This window comes from Salmo salar, chromosome ssa24, assembly GCF_905237065.1.
Source record: "Salmo salar chromosome ssa24, Ssal_v3.1, whole genome shotgun sequence".
NCBI lineage: Eukaryota > Metazoa > Chordata > Actinopteri > Salmoniformes > Salmonidae > Salmo > Salmo salar.
This window is the reverse complement of record NC_059465.1, coordinates 7120262-7139463: the sequence shown is the minus strand read 5'-3', so window position 1 is coordinate 7139463 and position 19202 is coordinate 7120262. Positions and strand designations below refer to the sequence as shown.

The following is a 19202-nucleotide window of genomic DNA, read 5'->3' as shown; positions in this document are numbered from 1 at the left end:
GGATTACTGCAACTCGCTGTTGGCTGGGCTCCCTGCCCATGCCATCAAACCCCTACAACTCATCCAGAACGCCGCAGCCCATCTGGTGTTCAACCTTCCCAAGTTCTCTCACGTCACCCCGCTCCTCCGCACACTCCACTGGCTTCCAGTTGAAGCTCGCATCTGCTACATTTACATTTACATTTACGTCATTTAGCAGACGCTCTTATCCAGAGCGACTTACAAATTGGTGCATTCACCTTATGATATCCAGTGGAACAACCACTTTACTATAGAAAATCTATATCTTTTTTTGGGGGGGGGGGGGGGTTAGAAGGATTACTATATCCTATCCCAGGTATTCCTTAGAGGTGGGGTTTCAGGTGTCTACGGAAGGTGGTGATTGACTCCGCTGTCCTGGCGTCGTGAGGGAGCTTGTTCCACCATTGGGGTGCCAGAACAGCAAACAGTTTTGACTGGGCTGAGCGGGAACTGTGCTTGCGCAGCGGTAGGGGGGCCAGCAGGCCAGAGGTGGATGAACGCAGTGCCCTTGTTTGGGTGTAGGGCCTGATCAGAGCCTGAAGGTACGGAGGTGCCGTTCCCCTCACAGCTCCGTAGGCAAGCACCATGGTCTTGTAGCAGATGCGAGCTTCAACTGGAAGTCAGTTGGAGTGTGCGGAGGAGCGGGGTAACGTGAGAGAACTTGGGAAGGTTGAACACCAGACGGGCTGCGGCGTTCTGGATGAGTTGTATGCTACAAGACCATGGTGCTTGCCTACGGAGCTGTGAGGGGAACGGCACCTCCGTACCTTTGGCTCTGCCTAACTTGTTGCTTGTTCTGCCCACAATGATTAATTTGCTCCCATTGGAAACAACAGGCTGTGGTCTAACTTGTTGCTTGTTCTGCCCACTATGATTAATTTGCTCCCATTGGAAACAACAGGCTGTGGTCAATCTTGGGTTAGTTAGACTTCGGGGTGTTATCCTCCCACAACCTTAAAGCCGTCAGTCTAAAATTTGCCGGTTTATTTAATACAAAGCAGTGAATGTAGGTTAAACTAAACAAGAGGAGAGAGCTAGCAATGCTACCGTATGTGCAGGTAGAACTGCTAGCTAGCATGGTTAGCTTGCTTTCCAACAAGCTAACCAAGTTATCATAATTCTTGCAGCATGGGCTAACTAGGTCTCGATAGCTAGCCTTGTGACGCTAGCTACCACTGGAGACTGGTATAATTTTAGACAAATTCAACTCCTAGCAAAAACTTTCCTTTCAATCAACCGTTCAAATGTATTTATACTGAATTTGGCCTGCTTTTGGATTACTATTATCTGGGACTATGAAACCGGCCCATAAATTGAAAATGGTATCAATAATCTTGTGGAAATGTTATTATGAAACTAATTACTCTTGTATCGATCCATCCGTATGAGAATGCCCTGACTCTTGTATTTGCTACACAGACAGACATGAAACACAGATGGTACAGAGGTGCTAAGGCAGCACAGGGTTTATTTATTCGGAGCTGCAGAGCACAGTGGGTTTGGCTTTACATTCTGTACACTCAGCACTGTAATGTACAACAATAGCAGGAAGAGATCATCTCTCGTTCTCTCCTTCTATTCTCCCCTTTCATCTCCTTATCCTCTCTCTCCTCACTTCCCAGCCTCCACCACCAGCCAAATACAGTGTGTGTGTGTGTCATAAAGAAACAAATCGATCATGAGAGAAACAAAGTGCAAACATTTGTGTGCGAGTCGTCTAGGAGATCAGGCTAAAGAGGCACTTCTGATTTTCAATTTGTGACATTATTTACGAATAAAATAATAACTGGCCAAGACTAAACGTGTAAGTACAATTGTTTACTGTAAATATTTATTCGTCCTTAAAATAAGACATCAAATTTCAAAACCAAAGCTGTTCTTCCCGTTTGTTAGAGTGTGTTGGAAGGCTTCCCATTGTGAGGTGACATGTGGTCCCTTTACCAATTACTCTACCAGAGCCCAGGAACCTCAATAGTCTAACACGGCTTCCTCTCCTTTCTTTCATCTTTCCTGCACTGGATTGGTTAAAACTCATTTCCTGTAGAAAAAGGTCATATCTTCCAGGATTCCTCACCTTTCCTTTAGGATCAGCGCAGATGAAGAAAAGGAGGAGAGAAAACCCCCCCCCCCCCCATTGAGACTATCGAGATGCACCCATGGTCGTGATGGCAACACAAACACAAAACAGCACTGGCTCAATGGATATTACAAAGTTTACATCACAGTAATATTACTTTAATGTCTGAGGTAAAGCAATAACATCTTTACTGTAAAACGTATAAATGGTGGCTTATTGGTTTGACAAATCTCCTTTTTCTCAAGGTCAACGGAGTGCGGTGGTGCACTCTTTGGGGAAAAGTGCAGAAAACAAGACAAGTATTGTAGTTACAATTCTAATGCCACAGTTGTGTGTGTGTGCGTGGGGAGGGGGGGGGCAGCCTGTTGTATGCAAACACATGTTTGATTGTGACTTAGGTGTAGCATAGCTGCTGACTCAAGTTTAATATGTGATTGAATAAAGACCAGGCAAATCCCCCTTCCTCCTCCAAAACTAATACGGCAACAATAACACAAATACATAACTGAACTATATCTTTGGCCTGAGGGTATACAAGGCAATATGCACATTGTGTCTTGAGGTTGGTTATGTTGTTGGTTGCATGTATGTTTAGAAGTGATTAGAGGAGAGGGAGGGGAAAAGGAGAAAGAGACAAAAAGAGAGAGGGGGAGGGGGGGAAGAGAGGAATAAATGAACAGAGAGTGCATTTGAGTGTGAATGTGAATTTATGCAAAGAATTCGATTTCTTTAAAAATAAAAAAAACAGCAACAACAAAGACCCCATCTTGTATTTCCTGTGGTCTTTCTCAGACAGTGGATCCCCTGAATTAGCTCGTTTTTTCTTATTCATCAACACCGTCAGTGGCTCGTCTCTACTCCAGCGATCCTGAAGGTAAGTGAAGTGTCTGAGCATTGTTTTCAAAACGTCTTTGCGTTATTGAATGTCCCTCCAATAATTCCCCATGGGTCTCAGGCCAGGGTCACGGTCAGCATTAACCTAGACTGACCATGGGCTTGGGTGCCTCCGGAAGACTGACAGCTGGTCAGGCCAGGTGTAAACCAATCAGCAGTGAGAAGATCCTTCCGGCTCCTCCTCTGTCTGTGTGTGGCGCCACACAGAGCCATGGCCACTAGGGGGCAGAGTTTGACATGGAGTCCACTGAGTTCACACTGCAGGAAGACACGCGACTGTTGGCGATGGAAACCTCGGGGTGCTGGAAGGTGGAGAGAGAGAAAGGGAGTTTGTGTCATCTCAGTATCAGTGTGTGGATGTAACTGTGTAGTGTAAACTCTGTGTGAGACTGAGAATGTTGGTGTGTGTGTGTGTGTGTGTGTGTCCTCACGTGTCTCCTGAAGATCCTGTCCAGCAGGCTGCGTCGGGGAGGCTCGGGGGGCGTGTTCCAGTCCAGATCTGGGGGTCTTGTCCCCTGGGGCCCGAACACATTCAGATCACTGAAACACTCTGTGTCTATCATCTATACACACACAGAGACAGAGAGATAGAGACAGAGAGAGAGAGAGAGAGATGATGTAAGGACAGTATTTGACTGCCACTGACTGACAAGACCACCAATTATTCAGTCTTTCAGGTTACCTTGCAGACTACCTCTCAGAAGAGGCCAGAGGAGAGGGAAAGACGTCCCAGTTAGTTCACCCACCTCGTGCTGCCATGGGATGGACACGCAGCCTGTAGAGAATTTGAAGTAGAAGTCGTTGTCGGTTTGGTCCAGATTTACTCCCTTGACTGTAGAGAACTGCTCAATGTCCAACACATCCTTACAGTACACCGCCCGGGGCTGAGAGAGAGAGAAGAAAAGCACAGCGGAAAAGAGGGAGAAGATCCAGATGGAGGGCAGAGGAAGAAGTATGAAAGTCTTCATTTGGAGTAGAGGTCATGATCCCTGGTCTAAATAACATATTCACACATTCATGAATGTAACTGATTGAAACAATTGGAACAGTTGGTTGGTTCCCATATTAAAACACTTCCTGGTGTTGTTTCTAGAGCTGAAGCAGGACAAGAATTGCCATCCTCCTCTACTTACATCAGGTACAAAGGAGGGCTCCTGGATGCCTGCCTCTAGTCTCTTAAAGTTGATGTTCCTGAAGAAGCAGTGAGCTTTCACCCCTGTTGACCCCCCCGCTGTACAGCCCAGCCTCTGCTTAGGATCTTTGGTCAACAGCTGGAGAGAGAGGGGGAGAGAAAGAGAGGGGGAGAGAGAGCGACGGGGGAGAGAGAGAGAGACGAGACGGGAAAGAGAGAGAGAGAGCGAGACGGGGCGGGCGAGAGCGAGACCGGGGAGAGAGAGAGAGAGCGAGACCGGGGAGAGAGAGAGAGAGCGAGACCGGGGAGAGAGAGAGAGAGCGAGACCGGGGAGAGAGAGAGAGAGCGAGACGAGGGCGAGAGAGAGCGAGCGAGACGAGGGCAGGAGAGAGAGAAAGACGGGGGCGGGAGAGAGAGAGAGAAAGACGGGGGCGGGAGAGAGAGAGAGAAAGACGGGGGCGGGAGAGAGAGAAAGACGGGGAGAGATGATAGAATGTACAGTCAGTCATTTTCAAATATCATGAGATCAGCTACTCAGGGTGACGGCCAAATACAGTGTGCAGTTCCTGATGACACTAACTAGGCCAACGTCTTGTCAATCAATCAATGGGCTCTCACCACTCTACAGATGGCCTGGGTGTCCTCTGTAAACTTGTCGCTGTACTCCTCCTCTCCCTCCTGCACCCTCTTCTCCACCTCTTCCCTCTTCACTCGTTCTTTACGTGCGCGGAAGGGTGAGCGTCCGGCGGTCATCTCGTAGATGAGACATCCCAGCCCCCACCAATCTGGACTCATCCCATAGCGCTCGTTGTTGATCACCTCCGGAGCTACACACACAGCACAGTACAACAGGTTTAATGATAATGTCTTCTTTGTATGGTAAGAAAATGTGTCAGGTTTTTGTTTGACGATTATTGTATTCCGATGCATTGGAAATGAATTTTAATGTGTGGTAATAACATATGAAGGTAAGGTGGCTTACCCATGTAACCCACTGTTCCCACTCTGCCTCGTATGGGGTCCCCTTCAGGCACTTTGATGGCCAGGCCTAGATCTGATATCCGGATGTGTCCTACAGCACAGGAGCAGAGAGGTCAGGGGTCAAAGATCAGTCCTATTTAACAGAGAGCCTCTCTTGAGTTCAAATACACAATCCCAGTAGTTAGGCTACTGTACAGTAGTAAGGGCAACTCACCATTATCATCTAATAGAATATTCTCTGGTTTTAAATCCCTGAAAAAAAGAAAAAAAGTTAATTTGGGGCATTTGACATTGGGACTAAAACCAATACATCATGTGTTGACATCATGTGATCTCGGGAGACATTGGTATAGTGAATGACAATCAGAAGAATCCACTGCTAATTTTGCTAAAGGTAGGAGTAGGTAGTTGCCCCTATCTGATCCCAGATCTGTTGCAATGTGAACCTAGATCTGTGTTAAGGGAAACTGAGGTGCTATGATAAAAAGCTGCCACCTGTAGACGATGGATTCCTGGTGTAGGTGGTCCAGGCCGCAGCAGATCTGGGCAGCATAGAACTGGACCCTGTCCTTCTCAAAGCCTGGAGTCCCCATGCTGTAGATGTGGAACTTCAGATCCCCTCCATTCATTAAGGTCAGCACCAGACACAGAGCATCTTTGGTCTCATAGGCATATGCTAAACTCACCTAGATAGATTGATATGAGAGAGAGATTGATATGAGAGAGAGAGAGAGATTGACGAGAGAGACAGAGAGAGAGAGAGAGAGAGAGAGAGATTGACGAGAGAGAGATTGACGAGCGAGAGAGAGATTGATTAGAGAGGCAGAGAGAGAAATTGACGAGAGAGAGAGCGATTGACGAGAGAGAGAGAACGATTGACAAGAGAGAGAGAGAGAGATTGACGAGAGGAGATTGACGAGAGAGATTGACGAGAGAGAGATTGACGAGAGAGACAGAGAGAGAGATTGACGAGAGAAAGATTGACGAGCGAGAGAGCGATTGACGAGAGAGAACGATTGACGAGAGAGAGAGATTGACGAGAGAGAGAGAGAGATTGACGAGAGAGAGATTGACGAGAGAGAGATTGACGAGAGAGAGACTGACGAGAGAGAGAGATTGACGAGAGAGAGACTGACGAGAGAGAGAGATTGACGAGAGAGAGAGATTGACGAGAGAGAGATAGATTGACGAGAGAGAGAGAGAGATTGACGAGAGAGAGAGAGAGATTGACGAGAGAGAGAGAGAGGAGAGAGAGAGAGACGAGAGAGAGAGACGAGAGAGAGAGACGAGAGAGAGACGAGAGAGAGACGAGAGAGAGAGAGAGAGACGAGAGAGAGAGACGAGAGAGAGAGACGAGAGAGAGAGAGACGAGAGAGAGAGAGACGAGAGAGAGAGAGACGAGAGAGAGAGAGAGGAGAGAGAGAGAGGGGAGAGAGAGAGAGACGAGAGAGAGAGACGAGAGAGAGACGAGAGAGAGAGAGAGAGACGAGAGAGAGAGAGACACGAGAGAGAGAGATTGATGAGAGAGAGAGAATAAAGTGAAAGTGTGTGTACATGTATTGCGTGGTCATGTATCCAAATAATAAGAAGCGACTCACAACAAATCTGCTGTTGACCTTCTCTAGTATTTGTTTCTCGTTAAGGGCCATGGACTCTCCTTTCCTCTTCTTAATTCTCTTCTTCTCCAGCTTCTTGCAGGCATACATCTTCCCTGTGGCTCGCACCTGGCACGCACACACCTGAGAGAACACAAAGTACTATATCATAGGCCAGTTCATCTCACACACCCAATTCTCTAATAATTCTCTAAATGGAAAATTGTGCCTCACCTCTCCGAATCCTCCCTTCCCCAGTACTCGGTACTGTCGAAACGTGTCTTTAGTTATTGGCTGTCTGAAAACGCATCACATAGTAAATAACATAGTACCAGGCATAGAGCTAGAGAGTCTAAGCACATAGGGGACGGGGTGCTCTCGAGGGGCCCTTCTGACCAAATCAATTCAATTCATAGCTGATATGGCCTATGATAAACGCAAATTAGGCATCATCACTAGGAGATGTTAACGGTTAGTCTGCAAAACATATTTTTTTTACCTGTCATGGTTACCGGTCTAGCTATAGGTCAATTAGCATAACTGAATGGAACTAAATTGGCGTGTGTGTATTTTCATTCGTTTGTCATGTATCTTATTTTATCAGACGCGCACCGCATACCAGAGCCCTGTACGGGCATCAATTTTAAGTCCTACCCATGCCCCCTACCCTACCCTACCCAGGCCCGATCGCTTCTGACAAATTTAAGGTCCGGCCCGGCCCGAAATGAGAAATAACTTCCTCCAGTAGTAAATCCATTAGCTTCTTCTCTCTGTCCATCACTCGCTCCTTGCTCACTCTGCATGTGTTCTGCTCATGGTGGCTCCAAGTCTGTGAGTATCCATAGCAACGGCTCCACTTGGGCTCCTCTGCTGAGACCGCAGTTAGCCGTCAGCGAATATTATTATTTTCCGTTAAATCATATCTCCCGTCTTATATTTGACGAGGTGGAAGCGCTTCTGACACCATGTTATGATATGGCTGTATCGAGTAGCAGAGCACGAGCAAATAGGTCAGCTATAAATATGTTAGTGATCAATTTAGTGATACCCTACCCGGCCCTAACCCGATGATTAATGTCGGGCCCGTCGGGCTCGGGTCGGGTAACAGAGCTCTCTACCGCATATCGAGCCTAGTTTGAGCACGCAGCGACAGCTCACACTCACAGCTCCTCAAACATGTTCTCATGAAGCCCAGTGGACGCACAACATTTCTACGTGGAATCGCGGGTGATCACAGAGTGCTGATGTCCACTGAAAGAGGATATCTACTATATTTATTATTTAAGTCCTCTTAATATTAAGCAGATTGGAAGTTATTAGGCCTACAATCTGAGCGGTAGGCAGTCTGCATGTTGAAAACAGGTACTTCGTTGCAATATTGATGTTTTACTTTGTAGCCTATTGATTCAAAAAAGTGGCCTAGCCAAAATCCAAACTTAGAAATGGGAATTATTTCATCAAGACTCCGTCAATACGCTATTGAAACCAGCATTTCTCTCCTGTTCCAATTCGTTTCCACATCAACTTTCCTTCATGGTCCAGAAGCCAAAGGCACAGTCCTAGTCATATTAGCAACCCATCCTAGTAAGGCATCTTTAGATTTTTCCCTCTGTCACATGCAACCCGCTCGCAGCAGAAGGCTCTTTAGAATGTGTTTTTCCCTCGATTTGCTTCCAGTCCCAGGCCAGCGGGCCCCTCAAGGGGGTATAGCGACAGACAGCTGGACAGTGCTTTTTAAGATCAGAAGCACCAGCTCAGACTAATTGCCGGGTTTAATTAAATAATATATCATATTATATATACATTTTCCCATGTTACATGGCGTTAAAGCTGGAACCCATTGCCGTATTACAACAACAAAGATGGTTTAAACAACATTCACAGTTTTCTTCTTCTTCAGAGAAATCATTGCACACGCGATAGAACAACATAGTATGTACTGGGATTTTGTTTACCACCATGCTGGATGCTCATTTCCTCGTAAAAATAACAAAAGCGCCTGGGGCGGCCAGTGACGCCGTCGTGCCTATCGCGGATCTCAGCTTTAAAGAATGCTTTTACTTTGCTTTTTGGTAGGCTACATCATCGTTGAAAAATGAGGTGCGTGGACCCCAAGCCAGCACCGTGCCATTCAATAACCACTAAAAACATTAGTTTCTGTTCGATTTTGTAGGAGTTTAAGCAGCACTCACCTCTCTAGCATCTTCCACTGTAGGAAACGGTCAAAGTACATGCTGTTTTGGTAGTCAGAGAAGGGAGCTCGTCTCAGGTAGTCATGGAGAGCCCTAAAGAACAGACAACAAACAAAAAGGTTAAAGCTTGAGACAAAAGACAACAGCTTCAGTTACAGTAAGAGGTAAGCCAGCTGGGGGTCCAGTGTGTTTGTGCTTTAGCCAACTCCTCTCTGTGTTCCTTCATTGTTTTATGCAACCTCATCCCCAGTCTCTTGCACACATTGCATATACACCTGGTACACCAACCACTTCAGTTCTCCCACTGTTACCAGTGTGCTAATCAAAGTCACTTTTGACGCTTCGAAAGCCAGCAACTTGATAGAAATGATAGAAGAGTTGGCTTCGGCATATTGAGTATGGGACGAGGCTAGCGAGAAGCTAAGGTCAAGCTGTTTCTTAATAAGAATATCATAGTTGACAAAAAGGACCAAAGAAAGATTCCCTTACTTGCGACAGTCGCTGAAGATCTCCTTGCAGGGGTGAAGCTCCAGGTTCTCTCTACACTGCTCAGCAAGGCTCTCTGCTGCCTCCACACACTCTGATGACTACACACACGCACACGCACACACACACACACACACACACACACACACACACGGGAATTAGTAGGGTAGGCCTGATCACTGACGACGATGAGGTCAGAGAGGTCAGAGACCTGGCAGTGTGTTGCCAGGACCGCAACCTCTCCCTCAATGTCAGCAAGACAAAGGGGCTGATCGTGGAGTACAACAAACGGAGGGCCCGAGCACGCCCCAATCTATATCAACAAGGCTGTAGTGGAGCGGGTCGAGAGCTTCAAGTTCCTCTGTATCCACATCACTAAGGAACTAACATGGTACACACACACACACACACACACCAACACAGTCGTGAAGAAGGCACAACAACGCCTCTTCCCCCTCAAGAAGCTGAAAAGATTTGGCACGGGCCCTCAGCTCCTCAAAAAGTTCTACAGCTGTCCCACTGAAAGCATCTTGACTGGCTGTATCACCGCCTGGTATGGTAACTGCTTGGCATCCGACCGCAAGGCGCTACAGAGGGTAGCGAGTACAGTCCAGTACATTACTGGGGGGGTTAAGCTCTCTGCCATCCAGGACCTCTATACCAGGCGGTGTCAGAGGAAGGACCTAAAAATTGTCAAAGACTCCAGCCACCCAAGTCATACATTGTTCTCTCTGCTCCCGCATGGCAGTACGATGCACCAAGTGTGGAACCAACAGGAACCTGAACATCTTCTACCCCAAGCCATAAGACTGCTAAATAGTACCCGAACTATCTGCATTGAACCCCCCCATTTTCACTAACTCTTTTAAATCAAGAGTGCAATGCAAATAGTCTGGGTAGCCATTTGATTAGGTGTTCAGGAGTCTTATGGCTTGGGGGGGGGGTAGAAGCTGTTTAGAAGCCTCTTGGACATAGACTTGGCGCTCCGGTACCGCTTGCCATGCGGTAGCAGAGAGAACAGTCTATGACTAGGGTGGCTGGAGTCTTTGACAATATTTAGGGCCTTACTCTGACACATATCTACCTCAATTACCTTGGACCCCTGCACATGGACCCGGTACTGGTACCCCGTGTATATAGCCAAGTTACCGTTACTCATTGTGGATTTATTCCTTGCATTATTATTTTTCTATTACTTTTCAAATTTTCTCTCTGTATTGATGGGAAAGGCATGTAAGTAAGCATTTCACTGTTAGTCTACACCTGTTCGCTTACGAAGCATGTGACAAATGCAATTTGATTTGGATTTGACAAACAAACAAACATATCGCTCTAACAGTTGTTCACCTACCTACGTTCATCAATCTTCCTACAAAGACTCACTCACCTGTTTAGTGAGGAACTTCCCAATAATTTCACCTCCTCTGCTTTTCCGTTTCTCATCAGGCGCCAGCTCATAGTCATCCTAAAGAACACAGCATCATTATACACTTACAGTACATAGTAATATAACAATCGCTCCAAATAATATTTGCTCAATGCACCCTCGTAATATATTGCCCAGCATAATGCAACCAATGGAATAGTCCCAAAAGTGCAAACCGCATCCAACTGGCATCCTGGGTATGCAAATATAGTATTTGAAAGAAAACACATACTATTTCGACCCGGGTGTGACTGGACATACAATACTATTCCATTATCAGGGGCAATGTATGGACGAGATCATGTTTTGAATGACATTATTGTGTGGCTACCAGTGTTGTGGAAACATGCAGCATGCGACTAGACCAGCATAGTATGGACTGCCTTGAGTTGAAATGATCAGTCATTATCTATATCCTTAGCAGCTCCAGTATTTATCAGCCAGGAGTGAGAGAGCACGGAGCGGTACAGCATTGCTAGGGGTTGTGGCATAGTCTGTTAATCCTTCACTCCCTGATCATTCTCTCACCTCTCTATCCTCATTAGCATTTCACTACACCCGCAATAACATCTGCTAAATATGTGGATGTGACCAATAGAATTTGATTTGATTTAGCCTGTCGCATGCTTCCCAGTCAAAACAGCTTGCGCATATATTATGATGAAAGCTTGTGACGTTTTTGTTTGTTTTGGTGTTTGTCAGGTTTTTTGGGGGGCTGTTCGAGCACACAACATAGATTTTTACGATATAGTCAATTTTGACTTTGTGGCTGGGGTGACAAGTGGATGAAGTGTTTGTTGTCATTCAACGAGAGACTACCAGTTTTCATGCAATTTTTTTCACTTGAGAAACACTGCTCCAAACATTTTAGTTCGTTGTAAAATTGCGCGACTAAAAACGTTGAAATTGATTACAGATTTCTTGATTTATCGACATGTGTCGCCTAACTGAGTTCTGCTAGGATCAAACCGAACCTAGTATGCGGGCGCCTTTACACAAGACTCTCCACTAGCCCACCTGACCTGAAACACACAAACACCTCTTTAACCCACAATCTGTTATTAACAGACACTCTCTCTCTCTGACACACACGCTGCCTGGGACCCCATATGTGACCCTGTGTTGCCTGGCAACCACAGTCAACACGGCAGGATTCCATGAGGTCCTTTAGTGTCACAGTGTGTCAGACCAGCGTCCCCAGATCCCCCCCAACACCTAGAGTTTCTCTCCTGACCCTGGCTGTGGCCCACTATAGCGGTCTACTCTGCTCTGAGACACAGACAGACAGAGAAAGAAAGGCGTTGGGTGAAAATGCCAGACTTCTGCCATTAGATCTGTTTCTCTGGCCTGTGTGTGTGTGTGTGTGTGTGTGTGTGTGTAAGACTTACCTAGTTAAATAAAGGTTAAATAAAAATAGATAAATAAATAAAAAGTCTGCCAAAAGGCCAACGGGGCGTCTCCATTTCCCTTCGGCTAACCCCTTCGGCTAACAATTGGGTGGCTCATTCTGTGTGTGGTGTGTGTGTATGCGCGTCTGTCTTACAATGCAGTATCTTGCCAACAATAGCCAATCATAATTCGGCAGCAATCGCACATACACCCCTCCCTCCTGCACTGACGTCAGAGGAAACACAGGGACCCCCAGGCGCATTCCTTCTGCTGTTACATCTCTCCCTCTCTCTCTGTCGCTAGCTATTGTGCCCTTTTCCCTCACAAACACCCTCGTTCATACATTAGAAGCAAATGGACATACTCACAAAAAATACAACACACAAAATTTCCTTTGGACATTGATCCTACCCGTCCATCAATTTAGCAACTTTCCAAATGACCCAACAAGAGTATTTGGGTGATATCTAATTTCATTATTTTCACAGGTTCGCTCTCATAAAATCTTGTATTACCCTCAGATCTTTCTCCAAAAATGCATCTGCAGCTGACCCATTCTTGTTTGTGCGCATGTGTGGCGAGGGTAGTTTCCCTCAGAGTGTGATGGTCATTTTTAGGTTGGTGGGAAGGGGTGAGAACGGGAGGGGGTCTGACCAGAAACAATCCTCTCATTCTGTCCAGTCACATGCCTACGGTGATATTTTGGGCTTTACTCAAAATACTTAAATGTGTCATGTGCGAGGCATTCCGTCTAGACACAAGAAAACGGGGGAGATGGTTCGGGGGTTACTATTGGCTTCTGGTTACCATTGGCTTCTGGTTACCATTGGCTTCTGGATGCTATTGGCATTTGATTCGGATTGTTTCTTCTCTGACGATTAGAGGCATTTTCACATCTAAAACCTGTAATCTGGGACACTGTGTCTAGACAGAGTAAAGGGAGGAGGCCGCTATTATAATCACTACTCAATTTGATTGTAATCTCTCAGTCAACTGAACATGATTAGTGCTGTTTGGATGACTGTTTAATCCAAGTGAATGCATTTAGAAGTGTGTGTGTGTGTGTGTGTGTGTGTGTGTGTGTGTGTGTGTGTGTGTGTGTGTGTGTGTTACCATGGCATCCAGTAGGTGGATGCATCGCAGCAATTCAGGTCTGGTCTCACAGTACAGGCGGAACAGCAGTCTGCCGATGGGCTGCTTCTCACACAGGCTCATGTAGTCCCGATCTGCCAGAAACACACACACACACACACACACACACACACACACACACACACACACACACACACACACAAACTAGTATCTGGGCCTATCTGTAGAAATAACACACACATTTGGAAAGACCCAGGCACGTTTACAAACACTTACAATACATTAACAGCACAGCAGCAGCATGACACACATGTAATACTTGCACCCACACACAGCCGTTTGTTTTACTATCCTTGTGGGGACCAAAGATTTGAATCACATTCAAAATCCCATTTTCCCTAACCCTAATTCTAACTCTAAAATAGCTTTTTTTCCTTGTGGGGACCGGCGAAATGTCCCCAATTGTCAAAATGTCCTTGTTTTACCATTCTTGTGAGGACTTCTGGTCCCGACTAGGATCGTAAAACTATACACGCACACCACCAGTAATATACCGATGCTGTTGCCCAGCTCAGTGCACTGGCTGATGTGGGGGAAGCGAAGGATCTCCTTCCATTTCTTACTCCTCCCTTTCCGCTTCCCTCCTCCACCTACAGAGAGAGAGAGAGAGAAAAGAAGGGATGAGTGGATGAGAGGAACAAAGCCATTTCAGAGAGGCACAAGCACATACTGAAACAGTATGTGAGAAAGGAGAGCGAGAGAGAGCTCTGCAACTGACAAATTTGTTTCCGCTCATAGCTCTGAACGTGTACATGTATCATTTTTTACATAACGTCTCGACTTCTCTTCAAATCCCTTCTCTCTTGTTATTCCTCCGTTTTCTTTTCTTCCTCTGTGTAATGCTCCGGGGAATGTGGCCATCCCGAAGCAGAACAGTGTGTGTGTGTGTGTGTGTGTGTGTGTGTGTGTGTGTGTGTGTAACAGAGAATACTTCCCGGCCAGTCAGATTCCCATCGGAACACAGAGCTTGGCCAAAGCAGATTCTATAATACTGAATCACCATGCATATATTCCCAGCACACACACACTCATCAATATCAGAAGATTAGCCATGTTTGATTCTGAAATGTTGATAGTGATCAATAGGTTTCCCCTTCCCTTTCTCACACTCGGGATGTCTTAACACGAGAGAGATGGAGAGAAAGAGATGGAGAGAGTGAGGGAGAGAGAGAGAGAGAGAGAGAGCGAGAGAGAAAGCTACATCTTTAAGCAATAATCGAGGAATGCTCCAACAAGGACGTCATGTGTTTGCCTCTCACTGTGTGTGTGAATGCTCTAGCAGCTTTCACATCCCTTTCCCTTTACTAAACACCAACTCTTTCTCACACACCGACTGCTGCCACAGACCTCCTCAGGCCTCTGTCTGGCCTGGGTTACATAATGGCCATGCCTCCTCCCCTCCCACCTCACTGATCTGACATTGACTGGATAGGTAAAAGCTATGTAGTGGAACCCTTGGAGAGGGAAGCCTTTCAGGAACAACTCCGAGCATAACTAGGGCCCAGAGATTTTCCTGGTTGGGTCACATGGTCCCCAACCATTGGATATAATGGAGACATAACTCTAACAAGTCAAACCTATTACTGAATTATTAACCCTGACCTTAAACATTGTAAAATGACTATTGGGTATTAGCAACAGTAACTGTGACATTATTATTATTTATTTTTTAATTGGGGGGGGGTTATTATGCGAACAATGCGCCCGGCCTGCCACAGGAGTCGCTAGACAAAAACATCCCTGCCGGCAAAACCCTCCCCTAACCCGGACGACGCTGGGCCAATTGTGCGCCGCCACATGGGTCTCCCGGTCGCGGCCGGCTGCAACAGAGCCTGGACTCGAACCAGGATCTCTAGTGGCACAGCTAGCACTGCCAAGCAGTGCCTTAGACCACTGCACCACTCGGGAGGCCAACTGTGACATTTTTACCCAGAGCACTTCCCTAGTTACGTTCAGACAACGTCTCAGAGAACAAAAATACACCCCTTTATGATTCAATGGGTAAAACAATGAACAATGAATAAGTAGACAAGTAGACATTGAGTGGAGAGAAGAGGTTATTTCTTGTGAAGGGTCAATCTCAGGTCGATGTTATGTCTAAATAGTGGCCCTCCACCCTGTCTTTCAATTCAACACAATATGTACTTAACCGCAATACTCCTTCTTCCTCCCTCTGAATCTAACCTACACTGTCTCTCTTCCTCTCTCGGTCGCTCCCTTCCTCCAACTCCTTCTAGCTCACAGTCTGTCTCTTTCCTTCAATCGCCTACCTTTCGCTCTTGTCCTCTCTGTCTTAATCTCTCCCTATTTCTCAGTCTCGCTCTCGTCTGATTCGACCCTACGGAATCATCACTATTTACATGCTGACTTCTGGTCAGTAACTGAACTCCACTTCTGCTTTCATGGCCAATCAGTGACCTCTTTCCCTGCTACTGACCAATCAATTACCTCCTCCTAGGATAATTTAAGGTCACAGGTTTAAAACGTTTTGTTAACAAGACTAACAACCTTCTTGTTGTTTCCTAGTAGAGAAAATACATTCTGGGTCAGCATTCACATATCTGGGACGAAGTAAAGGATGGTGCATTTGAATTGGGGCTGTTGAACTGTACTGCATTTAAACAGAGTTTGTACTCATTCGGTGCACACTTGTCAGGAGTCAAATGCATTGTGTTTTTATTTAGTATATCAGTTGTTGTAGAGAATTAGAGGACCATATCTGCCACATTGTTTTAGCTAAACATGTCTAGGGACCATATAAATAGATGTTGAATTCTACTACACTGATCAAAGCACAATGAACAAGAGTGTGTCTGTGGGCAAATGAAACCCTGTTTGTTTCAGTGCACACCACTGAAACAAACAGGGACAAAGTCTACAGGAAGAAACAGGCTCAGGACTGCTCCCACAGAGAGGTGTGTGTGTGTGTGTGTGTGTGTGTGTGTGTGTGTGTGTGTGTGTGTGTGTGTGTGTGTGTTTTTAACTGCATTTTAACTGCTTGGCAAACTCGAGTAGTACCTATGTCAGTGCAGTTAATTGTTAGCAGTAACGGACAGTCTTAGAATCTCGTCCAAGAATACAGGCGGTGCTATTTGACTTGCTGACAGGACTTAAGAAAGAGCAGAACCAGGGATGAACATATTAGAACATTACAAGCATGCAAGTACTTTCAGCGAAAAGAGCCCAAACTAAATATTGGGTTGAGGGGCGGCCATGAATTCACCTCACAGATTAAAAACAACATTCAAAATAATAACCAGGTCAGAAAGAGCCTTGCAGACTAGTGCTGAGCGATAAGTGCTTTTTTGAGGTCGGTTTGGTTTCAGTTCGATTTCTTTTTTTAAAACATTAGATGCACTATGCATTACGTGGTTTGAATATTGTATGGTAGTGACTGCCCATTACTGCTTATCACTTATTAACCATCATTTACTCACTTTACTTGAAGAAAATATTTCAGTTGTGTATATTACATTTGTTAAATTTGATGACCATTACTTAATTCCAAATCGTATTCTCATCTCTATAGAGCTGCTGCCTATGCTGTCTGACAAAATCACTATTTTAGTAGTTCTTCAAAGTAAATAAGGCATACTTTTATGACTGCTGAATGCCAGCTATCAATCACTTAGATCATACATTTTCAGGTAGTGATATTGTGTGTTCTTCTGTCTCTTCTCTTCCTCTCTGTGTCTGCCCCACACAGACCGGACAAGTAGAAGGTATGGATTATGGTCATTGTAGTTAATTATCAGGTTTTCAGCTAATATTGGCCTGTTGGAGTCTACAACTCCAACAGGTATTGTGTGTAGATGGGTGAAGGAAAGAAAAATCTATTTCATCCATTTTGAATTCAGGCTGTAACAAAATGAGGAATAAGTCAAGGGGTATGGATACTTTCTGAAGGCACTGTATATGCAATTACAGCATGAAATTAAACTACATGTAACTACATGGTAACTGTATAACCAAAGAATGGTCTCTTTCTGGGAGCACATTCGATTCTCTTTTACAATAACAACCTAGCTAGGAGTCTGTAGCAGTCTATGCAAACTACTGTAGAGAGGAAGACTGCTTACCCTTACCCATGATTAAATATTCCATCAACTCTGCAGTGGATTCGTAAGCCTGCTGATAAGTCACTTCCTGTCTGTCTGTGAGTGTCTTTGAACCTCTCCTGCTGTCTGGGCCATAGTGGGAGCATAAAAGACGACCCCATTACTTTCACATGATTTATAATTCTGTTACTTCCAGGGCGGGCGACCATTGCTGCTTAATGAAGGAGAAACATTGACATGAACATTCCAAGACTGCCTGGAATGGAATGCATCTGGCACTTTGTGATAGTGCTAAGCCTTTGTGGAAATATGTGACACTATAATAAACGAATACGTTCAGATTTATAATCATAGTATAATGTTTAAAGATGTCCTCCAGCAATGGTTGTTGAAACTTTCACAGTTGAAAAGCGATATCCCAAGTATAAATACAGTAAAGTACACACACTAAACGGTAAAAAAATAAGTTGAGCAAAATAGTGTTTTTAAGACAACTGCAAACTTCAAGGAGTTAGTCTGATGGGAGTCCATGATGTCATCGGCCTCCCCTCTCGCTTGAGGTACAATAGACAAGCAATAGAGAACAAAAGAGGAAAGGCCCACCCCCCCAATTACACTATGTCATGACATACCTGGACCACCTACTGCCTTTTGTTAAGTAAATCAGGTGTTAAATGAGGTGAAAAGGAGACTGGAGTGCCAGTAAGTGAAGTAGAAACCCTTGGCGAGCACAGTGTCTAGGTTTGTTACTGCTTTCTGTTTGACAAAGTTGGCTTGTAAAAGTATGAATAAAGTCATAAAAGTCTTGTATAAACTTTCTTTATCCTCTCCCCTTTCTCTCGCTCCTCCTCTGTCAACACATTCTGTCACAGTGTATCACTCCCTTACACACACACACACACACACACACACACACACACACACACACACACACACACACACACACACACACACACACACACACACTCCGGTCAGAGTTCATTGCGTACAGGAACCCGTCAGTCTAATTTGTTCCATGCGGACTACTCCCTTTCTTTCATATTTCTGGTTTACAGCTCTGACATCATCAACGTGAGCCAAGCAAAGTAAAAATTATGTCAGAGAGAACTACAGGTAACTGACAAAATAATGAAAACACTTGAGTAAATGAGGGATATAAAGTACATTTAAACTAGGTGCTTCCACACAGGTGTGGTTCTTGAGTTAATTAAGCAATTAACATCTCCATCATGCTTGGTGTTCATGTATAAAAACGCTGGGCAGGCCATTATTTTGGCTACCATGGCTATGCCCCATAGGATGACAATGCCCCCATCCACAGTGTACGAGTGGTCACTGAATGGTTTTATGAGCATGAAAACCATGAAACCATATGCCACGGCCATCTCAGTCACCAGATCTAAACCCAACTGAACACTTATGGGAGATTCTGGAGCGGTGCCTGAGACAGTGTTTTCCACCACCATCATCAAATTTTATGATTCGTAGACCACAGGTGTAGACTAACACTGAAAGGCTTAGGCTTACTTACAGGTCAATTTCCAACAATGCAGAGTTAAAGATAAGAAATATAATAAAAATATAAATAGTGACACAAGGAATAAATACAAAGTGAATATCAAATATAAAGTTAAAATAACATAGCTATATATAGGGAGTAGAAAATAACATGGCTATATGCAGGGAGTACCAGTACTGACTTGATGTTCAGGGGTATGAGGTAATTGAGGTAGATATGTACTGTACATATGGGTAGGGCTAAAGTGACTAGGCAACAGGATAGGTAAGACAACAGCAGC

At 45.1% G+C, this 19202-nt stretch overlaps 1 protein-coding gene across 4 annotated transcripts in view; it reads right to left on the bottom strand.

Annotated features, from left to right (window-relative positions):
* Positions 1–1458: 1458 nt before the first annotated feature.
* The window catches only part of LOC106585171 (G protein-coupled receptor kinase 5), a 70624-nt gene continuing 52880 nt past the window's right edge, over positions 1459–19202 (bottom strand). For 2 of the 4 annotated variants that reach the window (XM_014171085.2, XM_045706639.1), the window contains 15 exons: positions 13840–13935; positions 13307–13419; positions 10766–10843; positions 9382–9479; positions 8893–8985; positions 6935–6998; positions 6704–6844; positions 5601–5791; positions 5320–5357; positions 5107–5196; positions 4743–4951; positions 4126–4263; positions 3739–3876; positions 3424–3555; positions 1459–3294 (listed from right to left, as the gene is read on the bottom strand). In XM_014171085.2, the coding sequence (XP_014026560.1) occupies positions 3211–3294; positions 3424–3555; positions 3739–3876; positions 4126–4263; positions 4743–4951; positions 5107–5196; positions 5320–5357; positions 5601–5791; positions 6704–6844; positions 6935–6998; positions 8893–8985; positions 9382–9479; positions 10766–10843; positions 13307–13419; positions 13840–13935 (1703 nt within the window). In that variant the 3' untranslated portion in view covers positions 1459–3210. Of the gene's footprint in view, positions 3295–3423; positions 3556–3674; positions 3877–4125; positions 4264–4742; positions 4952–5106; positions 5197–5319; positions 5358–5600; positions 5792–6703; positions 6845–6934; positions 6999–8892; positions 8986–9381; positions 9480–10765; positions 10844–13306; positions 13420–13839; positions 13936–18035; positions 18113–19202 lie in introns of those variants that run through there. The other 2 variants (XM_045706638.1, XR_006761723.1) reach the window with 2 other exon arrangements.